The 22276-nt window shown below is 40.2% G+C and overlaps 2 protein-coding genes across 4 annotated transcripts; both read left to right on the plus strand.

Annotated features, from left to right (window-relative positions):
* Window positions 1-11059, plus strand: Mpcp2 (Mitochondrial phosphate carrier protein 2). Of its 2 annotated transcripts, none has more exons than XM_065232662.1 (4): window positions 1-65; window positions 1929-2373; window positions 10074-10414; window positions 10489-11059. In XM_065232662.1, the coding sequence occupies exons 2-4, from the start codon at window positions 2008-2010 to the stop codon at window positions 10832-10834; spliced, it is 1053 nt and encodes a 350-aa protein (XP_065088734.1). In that variant the 5' UTR covers window positions 1-65; window positions 1929-2007; the 3' UTR covers window positions 10835-11059. The 2 variants fall into 2 exon arrangements, with proteins under 2 accessions (XP_065088734.1, XP_065088733.1); XM_065232661.1 differs by having other exon boundaries at window positions 1936-2373.
* Window positions 11060-11420: 361 nt separating this feature from the next.
* Window positions 11421-22276, plus strand: LOC135710149 (solute carrier family 25 member 3-like). 2 transcript variants are annotated; one of them, XM_065232659.1, is made up of 4 exons: window positions 11421-11534; window positions 12533-12948; window positions 21082-21422; window positions 21493-22276. In XM_065232659.1, exons 2-4 carry the CDS (start codon window positions 12580-12582, stop codon window positions 21836-21838), a joined length of 1056 nt encoding a protein of 351 aa, XP_065088731.1. In that variant the 5' UTR covers window positions 11421-11534; window positions 12533-12579; the 3' UTR covers window positions 21839-22276. The 2 variants fall into 2 exon arrangements, with proteins under 2 accessions (XP_065088731.1, XP_065088732.1); XM_065232660.1 differs by lacking the exon at window positions 11421-11534 and adding an exon at window positions 12331-12430.

Here is a 22276-nt window from a genome sequence, read left to right on the forward strand (position 1 = left end):
CCAAAGTACGATTCTTTTCCACCCGCAGTACGTTCGAACCCGTAGTCCATTTCACACAGCTCCAGGTAATTTATGATACATCTGCAGTGGTTGCATTTAATTAGGTGCACTTACATTGGATAATAGTTGTCTGAGGTGATAAAAGTGATAACAACTTGAATTTCAGTGCAAAAGTGTATTGGCAAAGCGAAACAAGAGGTAGAAAGTGAGCGGTTAAGATCAACTTAAAACGCATGGTTGAGCCAGTTTTCCTGGGATTTTTTTTTGTGGAAAATAAGGGAAACTTATAGAATGTAACTATTTCACCGGAACATTGAGCTAACTGTAAAGAAAAACAAGGAAAAATCGAAAGACTTTCGGCATCGATCGAAACGTGAAACCACCACCACGCAATGGAGGAATCACTGGAACTTTCCATGAATGGAATAATAATGAACCGCTTGCTACTGGATTGAAATCGTCGCCGGCGATGGCCTTGCCAAATTATGTGCTGTTACATAACAACAAATTGTGTTCCAGCAATGTCGATAATCGATCGAAGTCCTTGTTTCATGCTGTGGTGTCCTATATTTACACCACTGTGCGATGTGCATTCTTTTCAGGGCCATTCAAAGCCACGTGGCGGAACAGATGTGCACCTAGCTTAAATCTGAACACTGTCTGCATGGAAAATCCAATTATTTGAGTTTGGCCCGTGGCCGTTAGTACCAGAAATAACCCCTTTATCGTTTCACTGACCCCAAAGTGTAGGGTGGTCTTATGGAGTCGCGTGTTCTCCCACTGGAACGATTTTCGCATTTATGTAATCAAATTTTAGACACAGGAATAAAGTAAAGTACCGTTATCTTATCGTTGATGAGGTTACTTACTCTCCGAAGCTGGAGCTCAAATGCTTCAGAACAAAGTGGTTGCGACGCAAATTTTGGAAATAATTTTATTCAGGCGAATTTCATAGCTGTAAATAATTATGCATTATGCAGTAAGAAATGGTCTCGCAACAGGGACGTTCGATAGAAAAAGATTGGATCGGATCGATACGTCGGAAGAAGATAAAATAATTTATGTAACTATATTTTTTAGTAATTTATACAACAATATTAGCTTTGTTTCTAATAGATCGGATGAATTATTATTTCAATTTCCTTTAGTTGGATGATTATCGACATCGATTTTTTTTCATTTCTTGATAACATCGGCGTAAAACCGTACAGCAAGCAAATTTCATGTTTGTTTACATCGTTAGCTGAAAACATAATTTAATCGTTCTGTTCTGGAGAAACTACGAAATGTATCCGCGCCGTAGTTATCGTCTACCGCAGAAATTGACGAGGAGAGTATCAATTCACCGCCGAAGTTTTACTAGACTTGTTAATTGGTTAGGAATAGCTGCAGTTTCACATCAGATTTCGCTAGATCTTCTACTGAAAGTTAAACTTTGTTTTCGAAAAAGTACAGTCAGTAAATTTGCTGTCTATATTGTCTTTCGTTGAAAAATAACAGGCGTATGCTCAACAAAATAAACAATTAAATTGAGTAAATAATAAAAACGGATTGATATGAAACAAAAAAAAAATATATGGGTTAATTTCGTAAATTTACAGCGCCGGAAAAAATTGATTTATCTTTGTCGAATTGAAGCTTATCATTTCAACAAAGATAAATCAATTTTTAAATAAATCACGTAAAAAAAAATCGACGTTAACGGGTTGGCTGCCAATTACAAGATCCAACATTGGCCTATTTTAAATTCACACTGAAAGAACTTTCTGTATACCATTTTATCTTATGAAGCATCTGACAAGAAGAATAAACATTTATTTTTAAATTTCTTTCCATGCTATTGCAACACCTTCACCACCCATCGGTTATATCGATCCAACACCGAACGCACGCGCCCCATCATCGCTTTCTCTGTGTCTACCATCTAGCCTGCAGCTCGTGTGATACAGTCCGGATCAAGAAGAGTCAGTCATTGTCAACGACCAGCAAACGTCACAACGCAACACAATGTTCTCCGCCCTGATGGACGCTGCTCGTAACTCACCTTTCAAGGCCCCATTCAGCCGGGCTCAGTGTGAAGCTGGTGAGAAGTCGCTGGTACCATCCAGCGGTCGTACGATCCAGGCTGCCGCCACCAAGGAGGTCGAGTTCGGTTCGAACGAATTCTTCGGTCTGTGCGCCGTCGGTGGTATCCTGTCCTGTGGTCTGACACACACGGCTGTCGTACCGCTGGATCTGGTCAAGTGCCGCCTGCAGGTCGACCAGGCCAAGTACAAGAACCTGTTCCATGGCTTCAAGATCACCGTTGCTGAGGAGGGTGCCCGCGGATTGGCCAAGGGATGGGCCCCGACCTTCTTCGGTTACTCGGCACAGGTAAGTTACCTTGGTTGTGTGTGTGTGTGTGGGTATTCTATTTTTGCTATTATTTGTGTTGTTCATAGTCACGTGCTAAAACCTAATATTTTATCATATTTCACCATCAGCTGATGATGGATGTTTTTTCGAGGTATACTATCACATGATGCTGAACTTGATAATGAAATAATCGTGCGCGTCATATTCGTAGCATCACGCAGCAATTATCATACCGAATGGAATTTATCGCTCAATGGAAAGCGTGTACCGTTTCACCTATTTAGATTGGCGCCTTCACAGATTCTGTTCAATTGCCACTCACTCACTACTACCAAGAACGTACATACTACCGATAGCGTTACTATATACTACTGTTATTAGTAACTCTAAGGATGTATAATGTTTTGCATTGTCGGTGGTAGTGAGTGAGTTTAGAGTAGATTAAACTGGCCTTGAAAATTTACCGCCAGTGACGTGATGCGATAAAGACTGCTGCAGACAGGGAGTGTGCGAGTTCTTACTGGATGTTTACGTAATCCGTGCGCAGTTTTCTCCAGTTGAAACTGAACAACAGACTTTTGCAGAATACCTACATAATATGCGTTCATCGGGCATAGCTAGTCGATACGCTGATGATGATGATGAAGTTTTTGAATATTTTAATAACCAAATTAATGTCTTAACTAGTTCGCTTGAATTGTTGTAGCAATTTTACCGATGTCATGGTTCCTACATATAGGTACGGGTATGCCACAACATCCGGGGACAACGACATATGGATTAACGGCATCCAGGAAACATAGTAGTAAACTGAAATGAGTTCCAAAAATGTGATTGAAAATTATGACTTTTATTTGATAAAGCTATGGACAAAATGTAACAACTGTTATTAGCGTCGAATCGATTACTCGGACTTAAACTTGTTTTATTGATCCCGGACATGAGAAAGTATTCAAAATTCTGGGCAAATTTCAATCTCCGGACTTTAGAAAATCATGAAATTTTTTAAAATTGTTTTTGTTTTTAGATCTCAGGCTTCTGAAAAACAATATTCTGCACTTAAAAAATTCTTCACGTCAATGCTTCGTGAAAAATCAAATTACTAACATTTTAATTATGATGAGTAGGACATAGCTTTCGGTTCGTTCGAGGACATTAAGCTGAACATTACATTAGGTCCTAAGTAACATTGATCGATTCTCTTCGTCGACTTTCTCTTTCGTTAATAACTTGAGCATATAACCGTTCCTTGATGTGTTTGTCGTATTAGATGCTTCTTTTATCGATTTGTGTGCTGAAAATACCTGGGAATGTCTTTACATGGCCGTGGGGATGCAAAGAGAAAGTCGACGAAGATAATCTGTCAATGTTACTTAGGAACACTGTCATGAAAAAAACATTATTGTTGTTTTTTATTGTTTATTGAAAAATTCAACTGACAATTATTGTCTAAATGAATAAAACTTAAACTAAAAAGTTACGGTCAACGGTACGGAAAAGGCCAAGTAGCCGATGACGAAACACGTCAGCTGGTACATTGAAGTCGAACATATAAAAAAATTGTTGAATTGCCGGCTGATTGCTCGAATTGGCTCGTGTTGTGTATAATTCCGGCTCCGTGGTTCCAAAAACAGAAAGTCGCGTTGACGAAGAGACCTCTCAGGGGCATACATATTTAGCTGTGACAGCAGTGTTGGACAGTCAATGTCACCCGTAAGCAGCTTTCCAGCGAACATAGCTTGAGCGACCGTCCGTCTCACCTCTAATGGCTCGATTCCCAGGAGACGGCAACGCTCCTCGTACGGTGGCAAGTTTGTTGGGTCACGCCAGTTGAGGAAACGAAGAGCATATCTCACAAACTTGCGTTGAACGGATTCAATTCTAGTGATCCAGTTAGCATGGAAAGGGCACCAAACAACTGAACTTGACTCCAATAAGGATCGCACAAGCGAGCAGTAAAGTAACCTGAGGCATAGCGGGTCACGAAACTCGTCGGCAATTTTGAAAATAAAGCCCAATTGTCGATTAGCTCTGGCGATGATGTCATTGTAGTGGATTCTGAAAGTGAGTCTGCAGTCCAAGGTAACGCCGATATCCTTTATGTGCTCTACACGAGCAAGACAGCGTCCGTAGAGAACATAGTCAAACATGATTGGTTCGATTTTTCAGTGATAGGAAATAATGTTACATTTTTCTATGCTTAGACTCATCAAATTTCTTGAGCACCAGTCAGCAAAAATAGCTAACATATTCTGGAGATCCCAGCAGTCCGAGAGGCTTTTAATAATTTTGTAGATTTTTGTATCGTCTGCATAGAAAACGCGGCATCCTGATGGTATCAGCAAGGCGACGTCATTTAAAAAGATCGAAAATAGTAGCGGTCCTAGGTTACTGCCTTGCGGAACTCCCGAGTTTTGAAAAAACATCCGATTCCGACGCGCCAATCTTGACATGTACATAGGGATTCACGAAGTAAGATCTGAACCAATCCACAGCAGTTGACGAGATGCCAAGAATATCTAGCATGGACAGCAAGATATAATGGTCCACCGTGTCAAATGCAGCTTTTAGATCCATATACGCATCATCGACTTGCTATCCTGAATCCATGCATCGCAGAAAGTTAGAAGTGAACTGCACCATGTTCGTGGACACGGAGCGCTACGGGTAGAAACCGTGTTGTTCTGTTTCGATATAATTTTTGCAGCGTGCGAACAGAGCACCATTTATGATAATCTCGAACAGTTTTGAGCAGGCACACAGGGAGGTGATTCCACGATAATTTATGACATTCCGTTTATCTCCTTTTTTGTACAAACTAAACACATCACGTGGCATCCCAACAGTAGCGTCCAGCACTTGTGTTGGCGAAGCGGAGAAATCGTGGAACACTTGCTTGAAATGACGAGCAAACAAGTCGCATTTTTCTCTTTCGCTATTAACCGAGTCATTCCCGAGAAACATGGAACAAGGCAACCCGGATTCCTTCCGTTTGGAGTTGACAAACGACCAAAAACTTTTCGGATTCGTGCGAAGGTTCGCTTCCGTGCGTCTCACGTGTCGATTATAGAGAAAACGATTTTAATTTCGATAACTACGACTCGCAAAATTGAACAGTCGCGTAGGCGTGGGTTAGACCATGCAGGCTTTAGCGGAGCTCGTCGAGCTGGGACAATGCGGAAAATAGCATCTTCCAGTGCAGCACTGAAGAAATCCACAGCATCATTCACGTTAGCGGCTGTTTCGATAAATTGCCAATCAATTTCCGCATGCAACATAATCGGCCCGGCGAAAGTCCAAAGAGTAGCACTCAGATGACGGTGTAAAAAGAATCGGTGTAGGTAAACTAAATGATACAACGAGAGCGGGATGATCGGCATCTAGATCAATCAGTGGCTCGACCGGCAAGGAAACAGAAGTGCCCGGTAGTGCGGAATCATTTGCCATGACAAGATCTAGCAAACGTCCATTTCGGTTCGGAAAAGTATTCACTTGTGTGAACTCGTAAAAGTTAAAACCGCCCAAAAGAGCACAGCAAACAACCGGCATATGCGAAAGCAGTGGATCAATTAATGGTGTACCACTGTCTGTAAAGCACCACTGCAGACCAGCTTGATTGTAGTCACCAAATACGAAAGCGGGAGAGCAGGGACTTAATTGTGACGAAATTGAGCCTAACGATTCCACATGCTCACGAATGATCGTGCAGTCGTTTTTGCGGTCGGGAGGCAGGTAGATTGCTCCTACACTAAGCTTGCTTTGTGGAAGTTCTACCACAATCCACAGCTGTTCCAGTTGACTGGAAACTGGTGACTTACTTACGTAGCTGGCTAGTCTCGTAGATACTGCAATCAGGACTCCGCCACCGCGTGATTTTTGACAGTTTAGGGCAGACCGGTCAGTTGCGATGAGTAAATTCGGTCGTTCAGCCATGTTTCCGTCAGCACAATCAAATCATATTCGGCCTCCGCAACAGCCAGGAAAAACGAGTCGATTTTAGTCCTCAGCCCACACATGTTTTCGTAGTAGATCCGGAGACCATTCGAGGAGCAATCACGGGAACTAGAAATCGAAAGGACATCAGGACATACGTATGTACAGTACTGACAATAATAAAGTAATCACCGTAATTTTGTTTACCTCAAAAAAAAAAAAAAAACTTCAAATTGCAGTAGGCATCAACATTTCTGGAATTTCGTCTGCAGGTGAATCAAATATTCAAGGTTTATTGGTACAATTTTGAGCTTGAACCGTTGACTTTGTAAGAAGTTAGAGTATTCAGAGTGGCCAGCGAACCGGGAAAACCGGGAAATAACCGGGAATTTCAAAAGTAAATGGGAAAACCCGGGAATCTGACAGGAGAACCGAGAAAAATCAATAAATCTTAATACATGGTGACTTAAATTATAAGCTTTTTGTTGTTGTTAATGAGTTACAAAATTATTCCAACTCATGATGTGTTTTTTTGCACCAACTTATTAAAAAGTAGGGTAAGTGAACCAGTTTTTGGCAAAAAAAGGTTCATAATTGGTCCTATCTTAATTATCATTTTTTTTATAAATGTTTACCAAATGTATTTACAGTCAAATTTCGCTCGTTGGACTAAGTTTTAGTTGGGCTCCCGTTAGTTGGGCCGTAGCTAAACGTCAGTGCTATTTTATTTCTTTTTCGAGGGGCTCATGTATGAACAATTTGGTTATTTGCTAAAGTATTGGGATGATTATAAACAATCGGTGCATCTCCCTAATAAAAATAACCACAAAAAAGAGCTTAACGACGTGTTCGGGGTATCATCCAAACCATTTGTAGGATAGTTTACCCATCCGGGATACAGTTCGTTTATGCTATTTGCTTATTAGGGCTCTCAACCAATTTTCAACTTGGCAGCTTAGCGCAACTGACGAAAGCCTTTCACCAACAATCAATACGAAACTAACGATTTTAAATTGGCTCACCACTTTAGTAGCCTATTGGTCCCAAGCAAACGATTAACGTACCCTATTCTAGTTGAAATTCTATTACTACACTATGTTTGTTTTGATTCGCTATGAAAGTTTGACAGATAACATCAGGGGTGTGTGGATTCATGCAGAACATGCAGGGGTGAGTGAAATAGCTTGGGACTGCTTGGGACCGTTGTTCTGGTACTGAGTGAGCCAAAAATAATAATGATTTTCTTCGGGACCCAGTGGTCTTAGAGTTACCTCTATGCTTTCACTAATTTGGCTACAGGTTTAGCCCAACAGCGAAAGTTGACTGTACATGCAGGGTTAGAACTCAGATTTTGTCATGTCTACTCGAATAAGGCCATGAAAATTTATTTCAAATTTGAGTTAGGCCCTAGGGCCAAAAACTGGAACCCTAGTGCCATAACTGACTCATTTGAAAAATATGTTTCTGAAATCGCCATGATCTCTGAGTCATGCTGATTTGAACAATTGCTGTTGAAATTTTCTAAATGGTTTTATCACAGACAATCAAACAACACTCGCAAGTTGTGCATCGAAAAAGTTTTTAACTGTCAATTTATTTTGTGGTTGACATGTTTATGTACACCGGTGTACCAACAAACTGAACGCAACTGAACATCTCAACATTGTAAACAACGTGAAATATCGTCTAAAGGTGGCCAATAAAGGAATACTGGAGCGTTCCCCTATTACAATCGTCTGTTCAGCTTACTGCCCACCACAGTGTCCTCAACAGATGGCGGAAACGTTTTACCGACGATGGTTTACAGTGAGAAATATTAAATGTGTTATGTCTGTTTGTCTGTGGTTTAATATTAATCTATTTAATAATGAACAGATGTTTTTTTTTCCATAATCACCTTGGAGTTCTGCTCCGAATAATCATGAGATGCTCCTTAAACTAACAAAAAAAACCCTTCGAACTCTTCTCGTGCCTTAGAATTCCCTTAAGAACTCCCCAAAGAATTTCCTCCTAAGAGTTCCTTTAATATTATCCTTAAAATTCAATTCCTTTGAAAATATTCTCAAAATTTTAATCAAACACTCTTTGGAAATCCTAGGATGTGTAGACTAGAATATAAAACTCCCCTCAGGAATCGTCTTGAGTCTATTTCTTTTGAAATTATCCTCAAAACACCCTAAAATTCCGATAATATTAATCATTCATCTTTGTATTCTCACCAAAATCCCATTGGAATTATTCTTAAATTCACTTGATATCCTCCTCACGATCCCTATAAATTTCTACTCAGAATCATCTAGGAATTCTCCGTGATGTTCTTTTTACAACTCCCATGGAATTATTCTAGGGATTACTTAATACAGTCATCTTAGCATTATGGGCCACTTACATTTGATTAACACGTAGCTGTTATAAGCTTTTATTCGCGAGAAATCGACGGCCATTGTTCACAAAAGCCCCTTTGAAATGTTGACAGTTTGACACTAATTCTAGACTAACATTTGAAAAGGGCGTAGCTCCAAAATGACCATATCGAGAAAATCGCATCCGAATTTTAATTACCTAAAAATTAATCCTATTTCACGACTTTCCATTTTCTGGATGATTTTATAAGCTTTACATATAGTTAATAGTATAATCTATCATCATACATCACTAAAAACTCAAAAAATATCATACGCCCAGATCTTCCACCCTTTGAACTGCCAACACTGGTGATACGCCGTGGAAGTGCACCCTCGGGATTTTTCGTTTGTTGTTACGCCTTGGTTCTTCGTTCGCAAATTTTGTGAGAGTGGAATTTTGCCCGGAGATTTTTTTTGGTCTTCTTTTTGTTCGTTGTTTACACGTGAAATATCAATCGGAAGCATTTCAAATGAATCGGGCGTGACTAGATACTACAGAATCAGTACGTTTGGCATATTAAAAAAATATAATTCGTTGTTCTGGTACAACGCGTAACAACAAGATGCATCATAGAGTTGAAAGTTGGAAATACGCCATGTAAGAAGAAACGTTTTGATCATTTGAAGTGATATTTTCTTCTACTTTTTCGTGTTTATCGAGTAGTTTGTGAACTGTTCTCTCTATATGTGGCAAAATGTGGTTTGTTTACATTTTGAATTACGCCCTTTTCAAATGTTAGTCTAGAATTTATGCAAATCGGAGAAGGTCGAGTTTTTCCCATTCGTCATTTGGCGTGGAACTCCTCAGAAAGCAAAATTAGGAACTACCACAACTACTATAAAAAATGGCGCCTATTAATGGATGACGAGCTTAATAATTTACTTTGTAATTAAACCATTAAGTCTGGAATTTTTCATAATAACGACTGGAAAATCAGGGAATTTATTTGTCATCATTGAGTCGACACCCTGTTTTTAAAGAACATAGCAAAATACAACAGCAGTAATATTCATATTACAAGTATGCCAAATGGCCATTGTGACAAATGGGGTAGAGCCGTCCATTATGAAACACCTTTCTTCCGTAAATAGTATCAAAGCACGGTTATGCCAAGTTGTCTTTCATTTGTTCGATCTGTTCATACATTTTATGCTATATGTCTGTTATGCCAAATGGACTAGGGTAGATGTATCAATAATGGCTATACGTCCCTATTATGGTTTGTTCCAGTTACGTCCCATGGCAATTCTATAGGCCATAACTGAAACACACACACGGAACGCCATTACATCAGTGTATATGTCTATTTCGATGTTTAAAGAGCATACTTTCGTTGTCATTAGTAACACTGCTGTTTTCCCCTTGCTTCGATCCCGCAGGGTGCCTTCAAGTTCGGTCTGTATGAAGTGTTCAAAATCCAGTACGCCAACATGATTGGCGAGGAGAATGCCTACCTGTACCGCACCTGGGTGTACCTGGGAGCCTCGGCATCGGCTGAGTTCTTCGCCGACATCGCTCTGTCGCCGCTGGAAGCTGCCAAGGTCAAGATCCAGACCACGCCAGGCTACGCAAACAACTTGCGTCAAGCCATGCCCAAGATGATGGGCGAGGAAGGTATCGCCGCCTTCTACAAGGGTCTGGTACCCCTGTGGTGCCGTCAGATTCCATACACCATGATGAAGTTCGCCTGCTTCGAACGTACCGTCGAGCTGCTGTACAAGTGAGTATTTTGAGGGTGTAGGGGCAGCATGAGCTTCCAAGTAACTAATCAACGCTCTTGATTCGTTTTCACAGGCACGTCGTACCGAAACCACGCTCCGATTGCACCAAGGGTGAACAGTTGGTTGTCACATTCGCTGCCGGTTACATTGCTGGTGTGTTCTGTGCCGTCGTTTCCCATCCAGCTGATGTAGTGGTATCCAAACTGAACCAGGCCAAGGGATCCAGCGCCATCGATGTGGCCAAGAAGCTCGGCTTCATGGGCATGTGGAACGGTCTGACTCCGCGTATTATCATGATCGGTACACTGACGGCCCTGCAGTGGTTCATCTACGATGGTGTCAAGGTAGCCATGAACATCCCCCGCCCACCACCCCCAGAGATGCCAGAGTCGCTGAAGAAGAAGCTCGGAGTCGAATAGATTTCGAGAAACCTAATTCAGTGTGTAGTGTGTGCTCTAAACAAATTGTGATTAAGGAATAAGTTTTAGCCGAAACCGGCAGGCAGGCAAGACCGTGCCGCGACTAACAGTGAAGCGGGAAAACAAAACGTGTATCGCGCGGAAATGAGAGTGCGACCTTAACCTAATCAAGATCAACGTGGTAATAAAACAAATACGGGAAAGTGTATTTAAACAAGTTCTAAACGAAGCATTTGTGTTCCAATAAATTGTTTGTTCGAGTTGAGAATCACCCTACATATTATGTACTGTAGTCAGCTGTTTCCCATGTGGTGGAAAATCGCAGTAAACCTTTCTTCGCGTGAGCGGCATTCGCAATGTCAACTGTCATCTCAGGAAGAGAAAATCCACACTCTCGTCGCGTGCTTATTTTCTGCGGATGGTGAGATTCGCGCTCTTGTTGCTCTTTCGATTCATACATCACGGCTAATAGTACTTACCCTACTCTAGTAATAAGAACATAGAAGCGAGTTACGTGCGTACTCTCTTTCTCCGGAAAGTGGAAAACTGTTGAGGGAAATTCGCGACCGTCTGGCTGGTTTCGGTCGTAGTAAGCTTCGAACCGACACACCGTGAGGCTGCCCGTGTGAGTCCGTGCCGTATTGTGTGCGTGTGTGACAGACAGAGTGGTAAAGAAGAGCGCTCTTAGCTGATCTTAGAGGTAATGCAAGGAGGACGAGGCCACGGGATTTTTATTGGGAGTTTGACAAATTTGGGACGGGTTTTTCTATCGAATTCGGTGGAGTTGGGCTTTGTTTGACAGTGATTCGAATCGGCGGAGATTCGGGGAGTGTCCAGTGGGGTCAATTATGCACGGCATAACATATTTCCAATGTGGATGAGATTTTACTCTCCAATCCGGTTATGTAATGGATGTGGGAAAAATTACGTTACAAAGGAATATTTTCTACAACGGGTGCGCCAACGGGATCAGTTTTGACTGGAAGGGAATTTTTCCTGAAAATTATTAATTTGCCCATAAATTTTCAAAATATTTGTGCGTGACATTCATATGTCAGGAACGTGATTTCCTACGTCATCCCACGTTCAGCGAGAGATTTCCATTTCCTACGTAGAAGTTTGCGTCCTTATCAGTCAACGAATTTTCTTTCGTTTAGGTCACACTATTTTAAAAATAGTCTATCGGACTTGAACTTCACATTGATCGATCGGTTCTTTTCGCTTTCCTTTGTAAACTTAACATAGTGAAAATCCTAGCGAAGATACACGCGACTTTCGGGTTTCGCGTTTTGGCAACTCGCCTTTTGACACTTTCCCTTGTGTTTCGATATCTTCCTCTGTCTATATCCGTTCTTCGCCGTTCGGAGACAAACAGAAACGGAAACTATTTTTAATCGCAATCTCGTGCGATGGTTGTGTGTGAACTTGTGTGCGAAATTACTCCGTACTTGAGAAAAACAACGTCAGGAAGCAAGCAAATTATGCAACGTTGAGGGGAAAATTGATTGTATCATCTTCACTTTTCGGCAGCTGGTGAGACTGAAAGGGGGCAGAATTTCAACTGTCCTTTTAAAACTCGCTATTAGAGGTCCGTTAGTAGGTTTATCTGTTTTGTAATTACCCACAACGAGTAATCAAGCGATATTAGCAGTGATGTTATATAAGTTTTCTCTCCTGAATTTCCTATAATCGTTCCAGAGTACCCATACCAGTTCCAGACCAGGACCGAAATAACCGCCGAAAAAATGTTCTCCGCACTGTTGGACGCCGCCCGCAACTCCCCCTTCAAGACTCCATTCACCAAGGCCCAGTGTGATGCCACCGAAAGCAGCAACAAGTCGGTGGTGAGTGGCCGCACCATCGCTGCTGCCGCCTCCGACGAGGTTGAGTTCGGTTCGAACAAGTTCTTCCTGCTTTGCGGTCTCGGTGGTGTCATCTCGTGCGGTTCGACCCACACTTTCGTGGTTCCGCTGGACTTGGTCAAGTGCCGTCTGCAGGTTGACCAGGCTAAGTACAAGAACCTGTTCCATGGCTTCAAGGTTTCCGTCGCAGAGGAGGGTGCCAAGGGTCTGGTCAAGGGATGGGCACCGACCTTCTTCGGCTACTCAATGCAGGTGAGTGAACTAGAACACAGTGAACAAATAGGAACCACATAACTGTCCTTCGAGTGGTCATGCAACATCTCTTGATCGAAAACTTACAAGTGTTCAAATCATTGAAGATGATTCCCCTTGTATGGCCTCTGTTGTGCTTTTACTATTTTATTGCGCAAACATAGTTTCTAATTTTGAAAACCTTATCTACATGTTTGTTGTCAGGCATATTTTCAACTAGCAATTTAGTCAATTTAGGCTGCGTGATCCATTTGCTGAATCTTCACTAAAAATTTATTTTTGTCAAAATTAATTTTTTTGTGGGTCAGAAATAAGTCTGGGCAATAGAGGGGTTATTCGAAAATTTTCCATCTGTAAAATTTATTTTATTGTCAACATCAACAAACTCAATATACCCCCAATGATTACCTTAAATTAGCATAAATTTCACAAGTTTCTGAATTTTCACTCCAAATTAAAATATCCAAATCCTACAATTTAATTATTTTTTTTATTACATTACACACTTAGAATTTTTTACAGAAATCTGTGAAAAATTCACAGATATTTGTGAAAAATTACAGGAAATCTGCAAAACTGTTTACCAAACGTTCAGCTGAGAAATCTGTAAAATATTCTTAGTGTACATTTTTTTGAATGCTGATGCTGCTGACTTTTGGGCAGAGCAAAATTGGAATACGATCACACAAATTTTGGACTAACAGGTTGGTAGCGAGTCTCTTTTTAGTGACTTGGTCACTTTATTCAAGCAAATCACTAGAATCAAGCAAGTCTCATTTTTTAAGGCCAAGTCACTAAAGTCACTTTTTCTTGTAATCAGTTACTATTTTAAACTTTTGTTTAACGTGAATTTATATCAAGATTGATCATTCTTCTTGCAGTGTGTAGAATAAGCCTACATTTTGTCGAAGACATCATATCAAGAAGACTGGTAACTTTGCCAGAATCCAAGCGACAGATATAGTAGCGCTGCACTTGAGCGAAGGTGGAAGCAAGGCATAGAAAAATGAGCAAATACACAAACCTTTCTTCTGAGGATGTAATCTTTGCCATCAAATTCGTTCGATGCATTTACCTTCGAACGGTAGGTGACATAATTGTACCTGCCTCATAGCGGTCGTACGAGAAAATGGAACAGTTGCCAGTCTTCTTGATATGTTGTCTTAGATTTTGTTCTAATTTTTGAACAATTCAAAGTTGACGACCTTGTATAAAGTTTTTGACGTCTTTCTCTATCTACAGGGTGTCCACTCACGAGGTTAAATAAAGTTCCCTGAGTTTACAGGTCTTTTCCATAACTTTGGCGGATAATTTACAGATTTATAACATGCTTGGCATACCACAGTTTTGGTCACGAACTGCTCATTTGCTAATAACTTTGCACAAGTTGACAAAGCATAGTTCTTTTTGAAGCAGTCGATAGAATAGAGTTTAAGCTTGTTGTAGATACGTAAAAAAAAAGATTTTATTTCTAGTAATAAACTGTATTTATTTTTGCGTTGTAAACATGAAGTGAGAAATGCTCGCTGCACATCTCGAACTTTAAGTGTAAAAATTCATTGGTGTTGATTCACATGTTAAGATTTACCTACTCTTTTACAACTGTGCATGCCAAGCATGGTTTATAATGAGAAAACCATTTATAAAATGCGTTAAAAATATGATTTTTTTTTTGTAAAACAACAACAACAGCAATTAACGCAACCGTTTTGAAGACATGACAATCAGTTTTAAAGAAAGAGCTTCACTTCATTTTAGTAAGTCACAACATTTTTAATGTCTTGAAGTTTCGTACTAGCAAAATTGTGGAAATTTTTAAGAAGTTCTATATATCTCAGAAAAACTAGATCTAGAGATCTTTGGGGAATTACAGAGATCTTAAGCGGAAGTCCCCGAAATTATAGCCCAGACTATTGGATTGGTTTAAAAATCTAAAAGCATGAGCTTAGACAAATTCAGGAGAATTCCATGATGTGCTGAAATAAAATCGAGTACCCTTAAGATGCTCCGAGAGATTCAGTACAGCGACCCTCAGAAAATGTATGAAAACTTCAGAAATATTTCAGGAACTTCACAGAAATCCAGAAAAGTTTAAAGGTATTCACGAGAATTCCATTTATTTTAAAGCTGAAGCGAGATCTTAATTAGAAATGAGAGCTTCAGGGAAGCTCCGAGTACATCAAAACAGATCATAGAATATTTTAGATCATGGAAATTTAAAAATCTAAAAAAAATCGAAAATTTTGAAACTTTTAGCAAGCACCGATATTTTCAAGAAATTCTAAGAAATTTTGATATTTTTAGATTGTTTCGTTATACAGGTATACCTCAAGATAACGTAACTGTCACTTTTTACTTCCGTCGCTGATTTCACTCAAACGATCATTCAAACAAGCAAAGTAATAACAAAGATGAATGCTAAGATGAAACAGTCGGAAGAAAAACTTTCTATTTAGTGTTCTCTTTCACGGTCCCTTTCATCCAATGAATACCCCCCGTATGCAAGGTAATTTTGTGGTTTTGCTGCCCCCTCGGTAGAGATGATTTTTTTTTTTAAACAATCGCACCAAAATCAGAGATGTCCCATTTTTTAAATTATTCGATTAACATCTAATCGATTATTTTTTGTTCGCTGTGCTGTCATTTTTCCACCAATAAGAGTGCAGCATATGTTTGAAACGATGGGTGATGATCCTCTGGTGAGGTTAATGCTTAAATCAGCATGATATAACCGATTAAAAATATTTTAATTTTCGGTTCGTTAATCGATTAATCGGTTATTCGAATGAAAATCGGCCATCACTAGATGAATGTGAAACGTCATTTCAAATTTAAGGTGGTACATAAATAATGATACAATTTGAAAGGGACCGGGGCTAATCACAAATTACGTCCCCATGGTAACTGAAATAAACACGAGTGCGGACTGGTTGGTAATAACTTCATCGGACATTGGTAATATTTATTTTTTATGAATCAATTGTTATTAGGGAGATATTGACGATGGACGTCAAAAGTGACAGTTACGTTATAACGAGGTATACCTGTATTCAGTGAAGTTCCGCGTACTTCGAGGATGATCAGACAACTTCACAAAAATCCCAGTAACGTAAGGAAATCTGCAGCGACTTACAAGTTCCTTGAAATTATGGGATATTCCGAGAATTCTATGATTGATCTGAAAACTTCAGAAGATTCAGGGAGTTATAAATATATATCAGAAAACTTACCGGAACATTTGATCAATTTAGAGAAATTAAGGTAAGCATAGAAAACTTCAGGGCTGGACTTTCCAGAAAAAAAATAGTGATTTAAGGCAAAGTTCCGTGAACGTTTATAAACTTTATAAAACTTGAGTAACATTCTAGGCAATTCAATCACTTCCAGTAAATTGCGGGTTCTTTTAAAAAAATACTAAGCTATTCAGGGCAGTCTATAGAATTTTAAGAAAATTGAAAAATATTTTGGGAAGTTTTAAAAACATCAGGAAACTGTAGACTTTGAAGAAGCTATAAATTTAGCTTCAAAAATCGACAAATCTTGAGAACTTCAGTGAAAATCATAGAACTATATTAATCATTTCGCAGTGGAAGCTTAAAGAAGTTCCTGAAATTTCAGAATAACTTCGAAAACTTCACAGCAGTACAGAGATCATTGCGAGAACTTTATAAAAGTCTATGAAACTTAAGGGAAGATCCGTGAACTTTAGGAACTTTTATAGACATAATAATATAGCTCCAAAAACAAAGTGAATTTCAGGGAGTTCAGTTTCATTAGTTCCACTAAATTAGCGGGAAATTTCAAGAAGTTCCCAGATTTTCAGAAAACTTTAGAGATGTTAAGAAAATTATAGAGGTTTTCACATAAGTCCAGAAGTTCACGCAAGCTTAAACATTTTTAGAACAGTTCAATTAAATTCATAGTAGTGCAACCACCATGAATGACCATAGCAAAAACAATAAAATTTTTGACCAAAGCACACTTCTGACATCTGGCTCCGTTTTCGCGGGAAATATTTAGCTAAGCCATGAACAAGCATGTAAAATGCATGTATGAATTGGTTCGTGTCTGTTCTTATCTGGACAAATTATGTTTATCTAGATCAAAAATCCTATGGCATTGACAGTTTGGATCACTGCACATTTGAATCAGCCGTTCACGATTTTCGGGCATTAGTCAGAATTGAGTGTCATGTCGGTTAGTCGGTGGTACAACATGCTTCATGAAAACAGCAAACACTCAGGAGTAGTTTCGAGAACTTCGAGAAAGATATTGAGCTCGCTAATAAAGCTCTAAACAAAAAAAACTTCAAGCAAAAATGGTTAAATTTCCTGAATAATGATAAGATTCAGTCTTAAGGAAAAATAAAATTCCCTGAGAATTCCCGGTTTTTCAGGTTTTTCCTGGTAGTAGAAGCTTGGAGGTTTAGTCATAAACTTTCTATTGAATCTTTCGCTTTAAAGGTTCCTATCATACATATTTAAGTGTTTATGATAATCTAATTGAATAAGTCTAAACTATCAAACATTCATGTTGCATGCCATCAGAACGACCAATTTTCTACCCTAAGGTCACTTTTTAGTCACTTTTTTTTGACGTAGAACTACGTCTTTGATTTCTATATGGGGGTACACTTTGTGAAAACCGAAAATGGAACATGTAACAAATAAAGAAAGATTTTGAACGTTAATAACTCAGCTGCCCCTGGTCCAATTTCAATAATTTTATCACCAATCGATCAGAAATATGACTACGCATGCGACAATGCTCTCGAATGTTGATTTTCAACAAGAAACTATTGAAAAACTGGTAAATGTCCAGCATTGTCCAAAAGCGTCGAATTAACTAACGAATCCACCAATTACCTACATGCATATGCTGCTTCTCCAGCACAGTCGTCAGAGAGTAGTAACAACAATCAATACGAAACTAACGATTTTAAATTGGCTCACCACTTTAGTAGCCTATTGGTCCCAAGCAAACGATTAACGTACCCTATTCTAGTTGAAATTCTATTACTACACTATGTTTGTTTTGATTCGCTATGAAAGTTTGACAGATAACATCAGGGGTGTGTGGATTCATGCAGAACATGCAGGGGTGAGTGAAATAGCTTGGGACTGCTTGGGACCGTTGTTCTGGTACTGAGTGAGCCAAAAATAATAATGATTTTCTTCGGGACCCAGTGGTCTTAGAGTTACCTCTATGGTAGTAAGAAGACGAAACAAGTCAATGTGTTCCTGAAAAATGAGATCCGTGATGCTGTCACCTACACTAAACACGCCAAGCGTAAGCGGCCATGGATGTCATCAACGTTTTGAAGTGACAGAGATGCACCATAGAGGTAACTCTAAGACCAGAGGGTCCCAAAGAAAATTGCTCAACTTTTTGGCTCAGCTCTGGTACTCTCTTCGATCCCAAGCTAATCGATGCACCCCTCGAAACATGGAAAAATCCACGAACCCCTCATTTTATCTGTCAAACTTTCATAGCGAATCAAAACAAACATTGTGTAGTACTAGAATTTCGACTAGAATGGGGTACGTTAATCGATTTGCTTGGGACCAATAGGCTATTCAAGTAGTGAACCAATTTTAAATCGTTAGTTTCCACCGGTTGGATGCACTCTGTTTGGTTTCGGAGGTTAAATCATCACCAACTTTGGCAACAAAACGGCTCTTTTTAGGGCCACCAGGTTTATTACAGTAAAGAGTAGGAATAGAATTCATCTGCCTGATTGTCCATATTCAGAACCAACGATCACACAAAATGCTAATGAAATCAAACTGGAAGCAGGGGTACACATTATTTTGATCAACCTTGATCAACTTTGAATCGTCAAGGCCGGATATTTTCGATGGAAGAAGCAACAATCTAGCATCTAATTCGACGAAGACGGCAGGAAACATTTGTGAAGCCGAGTTATTTACGAAAGAGAGTGTCGATTAAGAGAATCGATCAATGTAGATAGAACCTATTGAAAAGTGACGCGAGATTTGTTTTCCGTACTGAGCTCCAATGCTACCGACGCCAGGGAGGCAGCTCCCACACCTGGACCCTACCAATCGACCCATCAACTCAACCGGGGACCAACGGCATTACTTCCCGAAGGAAGGCGTGATCAGAGATGCTATGCCTTAGAACATGCCGGTGGCGCAGACTGAGATTGGACCCAGGCCTGCTGGGGTGAGAGGTAATCACGCTAACCACCGGCGCCGATATCTTTCAAGGTGATATCGCGGTGAATGAGAACGACCCAAATTTGAGTTTAGTTATCTCAGAAATAAGATATAAAAAAAGGAACTCAACGATGAATAAATTTGCCTCATGTTTTCCCAGGATTTTCCAGGGAAAAATTCCCGAATTTGAGAAAAGTAAAGATTGGATTCACTCAGTCTAATGGTACTACTCCGAGACTGAAGAAAATGTTCGTCAATTTCCTCATTTTCTGGCAGATTTTTTAGGTTTTTCCATAGGAAACCATGAGACAAATTTATTCATCGCTGAGTTCCTGCACTTTTGGCGATTATGAGTGAACTAAACTCAAATTTGGGTCGTTCTCATTCGCTGTGTACGCAAAAGGAAAAGAGCCAGTATCGCTACTTGATAGCAAACTACTCATAATGGGAGGAGTCTTTGTAGCTTTTATACCACTTGGTTGTACATCATTCTGCTTTAACCTGAAAAGATATAAAAGAGTGGTGCTGTATGGCATTAGCTCTTTTTCACTTCGGACGGCGTGGTGAACAGCAATAGCAGCAGTAGGAAGGTGGTGGCTAGTCCACTCCCTCACATCTTACAAGTAACAATTGACTGGTCGTGACAAAGGAGGAAAAGGTGTGGTAAAGGAGGCGCCAAGCGTCATCGCAAAGCTCTTCGAGATAACCGCCATCGGTCGTCTGGCTCGCCGTGGTGGTGTCAAACGTATCTCCGGTCTGATCTACGAGGTGTGCTGAAGGTGTTTCTGGAAACTGAGATCCGTGATGCTGTCACCTAAACTAAACACGCCAAGCGTAAGTGGCCATGGATGTCCTCTTCAATAAAACGGCCCTTTTCAGGGCCATCAAGCTTACATCAGTAAAGAGTTGAAATAGAATTTATCTGTGCTTATTTGTCCAGAATCACAAGCCACCAACGACCACACAAAATGCTTTCCAGAGTTGTAATCTTGTAACCAAACTTGGAAGCAGGGGTGCAAGTGATTTTGATTGATTCTCTTAATCAACTTTCTCTTTGAAAAAAATTACTACAAATTTGGTACGCCTATAATTCAAAAACGGAAAGAGTTGAGATAATAGATAATTGATAAATTAAAAGAACTAAATGCTCTTCACATTTATTCCGTCCACTAGCGGTCCTACGTCAAGCATCCGTTCGTGCCCCTAGGTACAGACCCTTCTACTTTTTACAATTATAAGTCACATTAAGTGTTATATTTAAGGTCACTTATTTCTTCAATATGGTCACTAAAATCACTTTTTTTGACGGCATTGATCGCTACCAGCCCTGTAATTATATGACGAGATTTTGCTTGCATTTCAAGGTGTTTAGATCCTTGCTTCGAAATTTTAAGTGTACAAATATCAGCTTCTACGATACGTACCACTGTTAAGGCCCACGCACATTAGATCCGAATCGGACGCGTTGCGGCAAACTGACAGCTAAATCTATTGTCTAACTGTCACATTTACGTCAACGCAACGCAAACGGATCTAATGTGGGTGGCCCTTTACTGCACTCCAGGTGAAATGAAGCATTAATTTCCGAGATGTGTGTAATTGAAAATTCAAAGTGGAAGTGCATGTATAGCCTACGTGGTGGCCATTTGTGGACTCTACAAGGAATCACCTTAACTACGACGCACTGGTCCAGTGCATCCTTATTTTTTTTTTAAATTAGTGGAAATTGATTCCCAGTATTGTCAGTGGTATTTCAATAAAAAATAGGTTTAATTTTATCACTATGGACTTTCATATACACATGAGACAATTATGCTTACTCCGGGAATATAGCGGAAATGTAAAATTCATCAAGATGAGAGTTGTTGCAGAGCCAACCGTTGTTCCTATACCTAAGTAGTTCAGCAGCTAATCTAATTGATCAACTAAACACATGTGTTTTCGATACTCGCAGGGTGCCTTCAAGTTCGGTCTGTACGAGGTATTCAAGGTGCAGTATGCCAACATGCTGGGCGAGGAGAATGCCTACCTGTACCGTACCTGGTTGTACCTGGGTGCATCCGCTTCGGCTGAGTTCTTCGCCGATATCGCTCTGTCTCCGATGGAAGCTGCCAAGGTCAAGATCCAAACCATGCCCGGCTTCGCTGGTACGCTGCGTGAAGCTATGCCCAAGATGATGGGCGATGAGGGTATCATGGCCTTCTACAAGGGTCTGGTTCCACTATGGTGCCGTCAAATCCCGTACACCATGATGAAGTTCGCCTGCTTTGAAAAGACTGTCGAACTGCTATACGCGTAAGTTGCAACACTTAACCCGCATGTCGATGGATTGATAGCAATATTTCGCTTTTATCTTATTTTACAGTTATGTTGTACCGAAGCCACGCGACCAGTGCTCCAAGGGTGAGCAACTGTTGGTTACCTTTGCTGCCGGTTACATTGCTGGTGTGTTCTGCGCTATCGTTTCTCACCCGGCTGACGTCGTCGTGTCCAAGCTGAACCAGGCCAAGGGAGCCAGTGCATTCGATGTGGCCAAGCAGCTCGGCTTCATGGGTATGTGGAACGGTCTGATGCCACGTATCATCATGATCGGTACTCTGACTGCCCTGCAGTGGTTCATCTACGATGGTGTCAAGGTCGCCCTGAACATCCCGCGTCCACCACCCCCAGAGATGCCAGAATCGCTGAAGAAGAAGCTGGGAGTTCAGTAAATACGTCACAATATCCTTCGTTATTAAACCCCTTCTCCCTTGTACTTCTTTCACTGATAAGCTAAAATTAATTTATAAGTGCAAACCAAATTCTCAAGTAAAACTTTCACGGTACGGACGCTAGCAGTCATCGATAATAAATTGGAGGAATCTAAACAAAAAAACATTCAAGTGCAACATTAGTAGGTGCTATTATAGTGCGATAGCATCTTGGAATAGTAGAAACAACTTCGGGTACGCGATTCAGTATTTGAGCACTTATTACGATTATTTTGCACAAAATTAAAATAAAAACAAGTTGTTCGGAATTTGCCGTACTGCCACTCTTCCAGGATGGATCGATTGTACTGTTTATTTAGTATAGTTCTGCTATGTTACCATGGGTAGCCCAAAGAACATTAAAGTGAATGCGTTTCTTCATGGAAGAACGAAAGGAAA

Source organism: Ochlerotatus camptorhynchus, unplaced genomic scaffold, assembly GCF_037179485.1.
Source record: "Ochlerotatus camptorhynchus isolate MF236.1 unplaced genomic scaffold, CSIRO-AGI_Acam_v1.1 ptg000370l, whole genome shotgun sequence".
In the NCBI taxonomy this organism is placed as follows: domain Eukaryota; kingdom Metazoa; phylum Arthropoda; class Insecta; order Diptera; family Culicidae; genus Ochlerotatus; species Ochlerotatus camptorhynchus.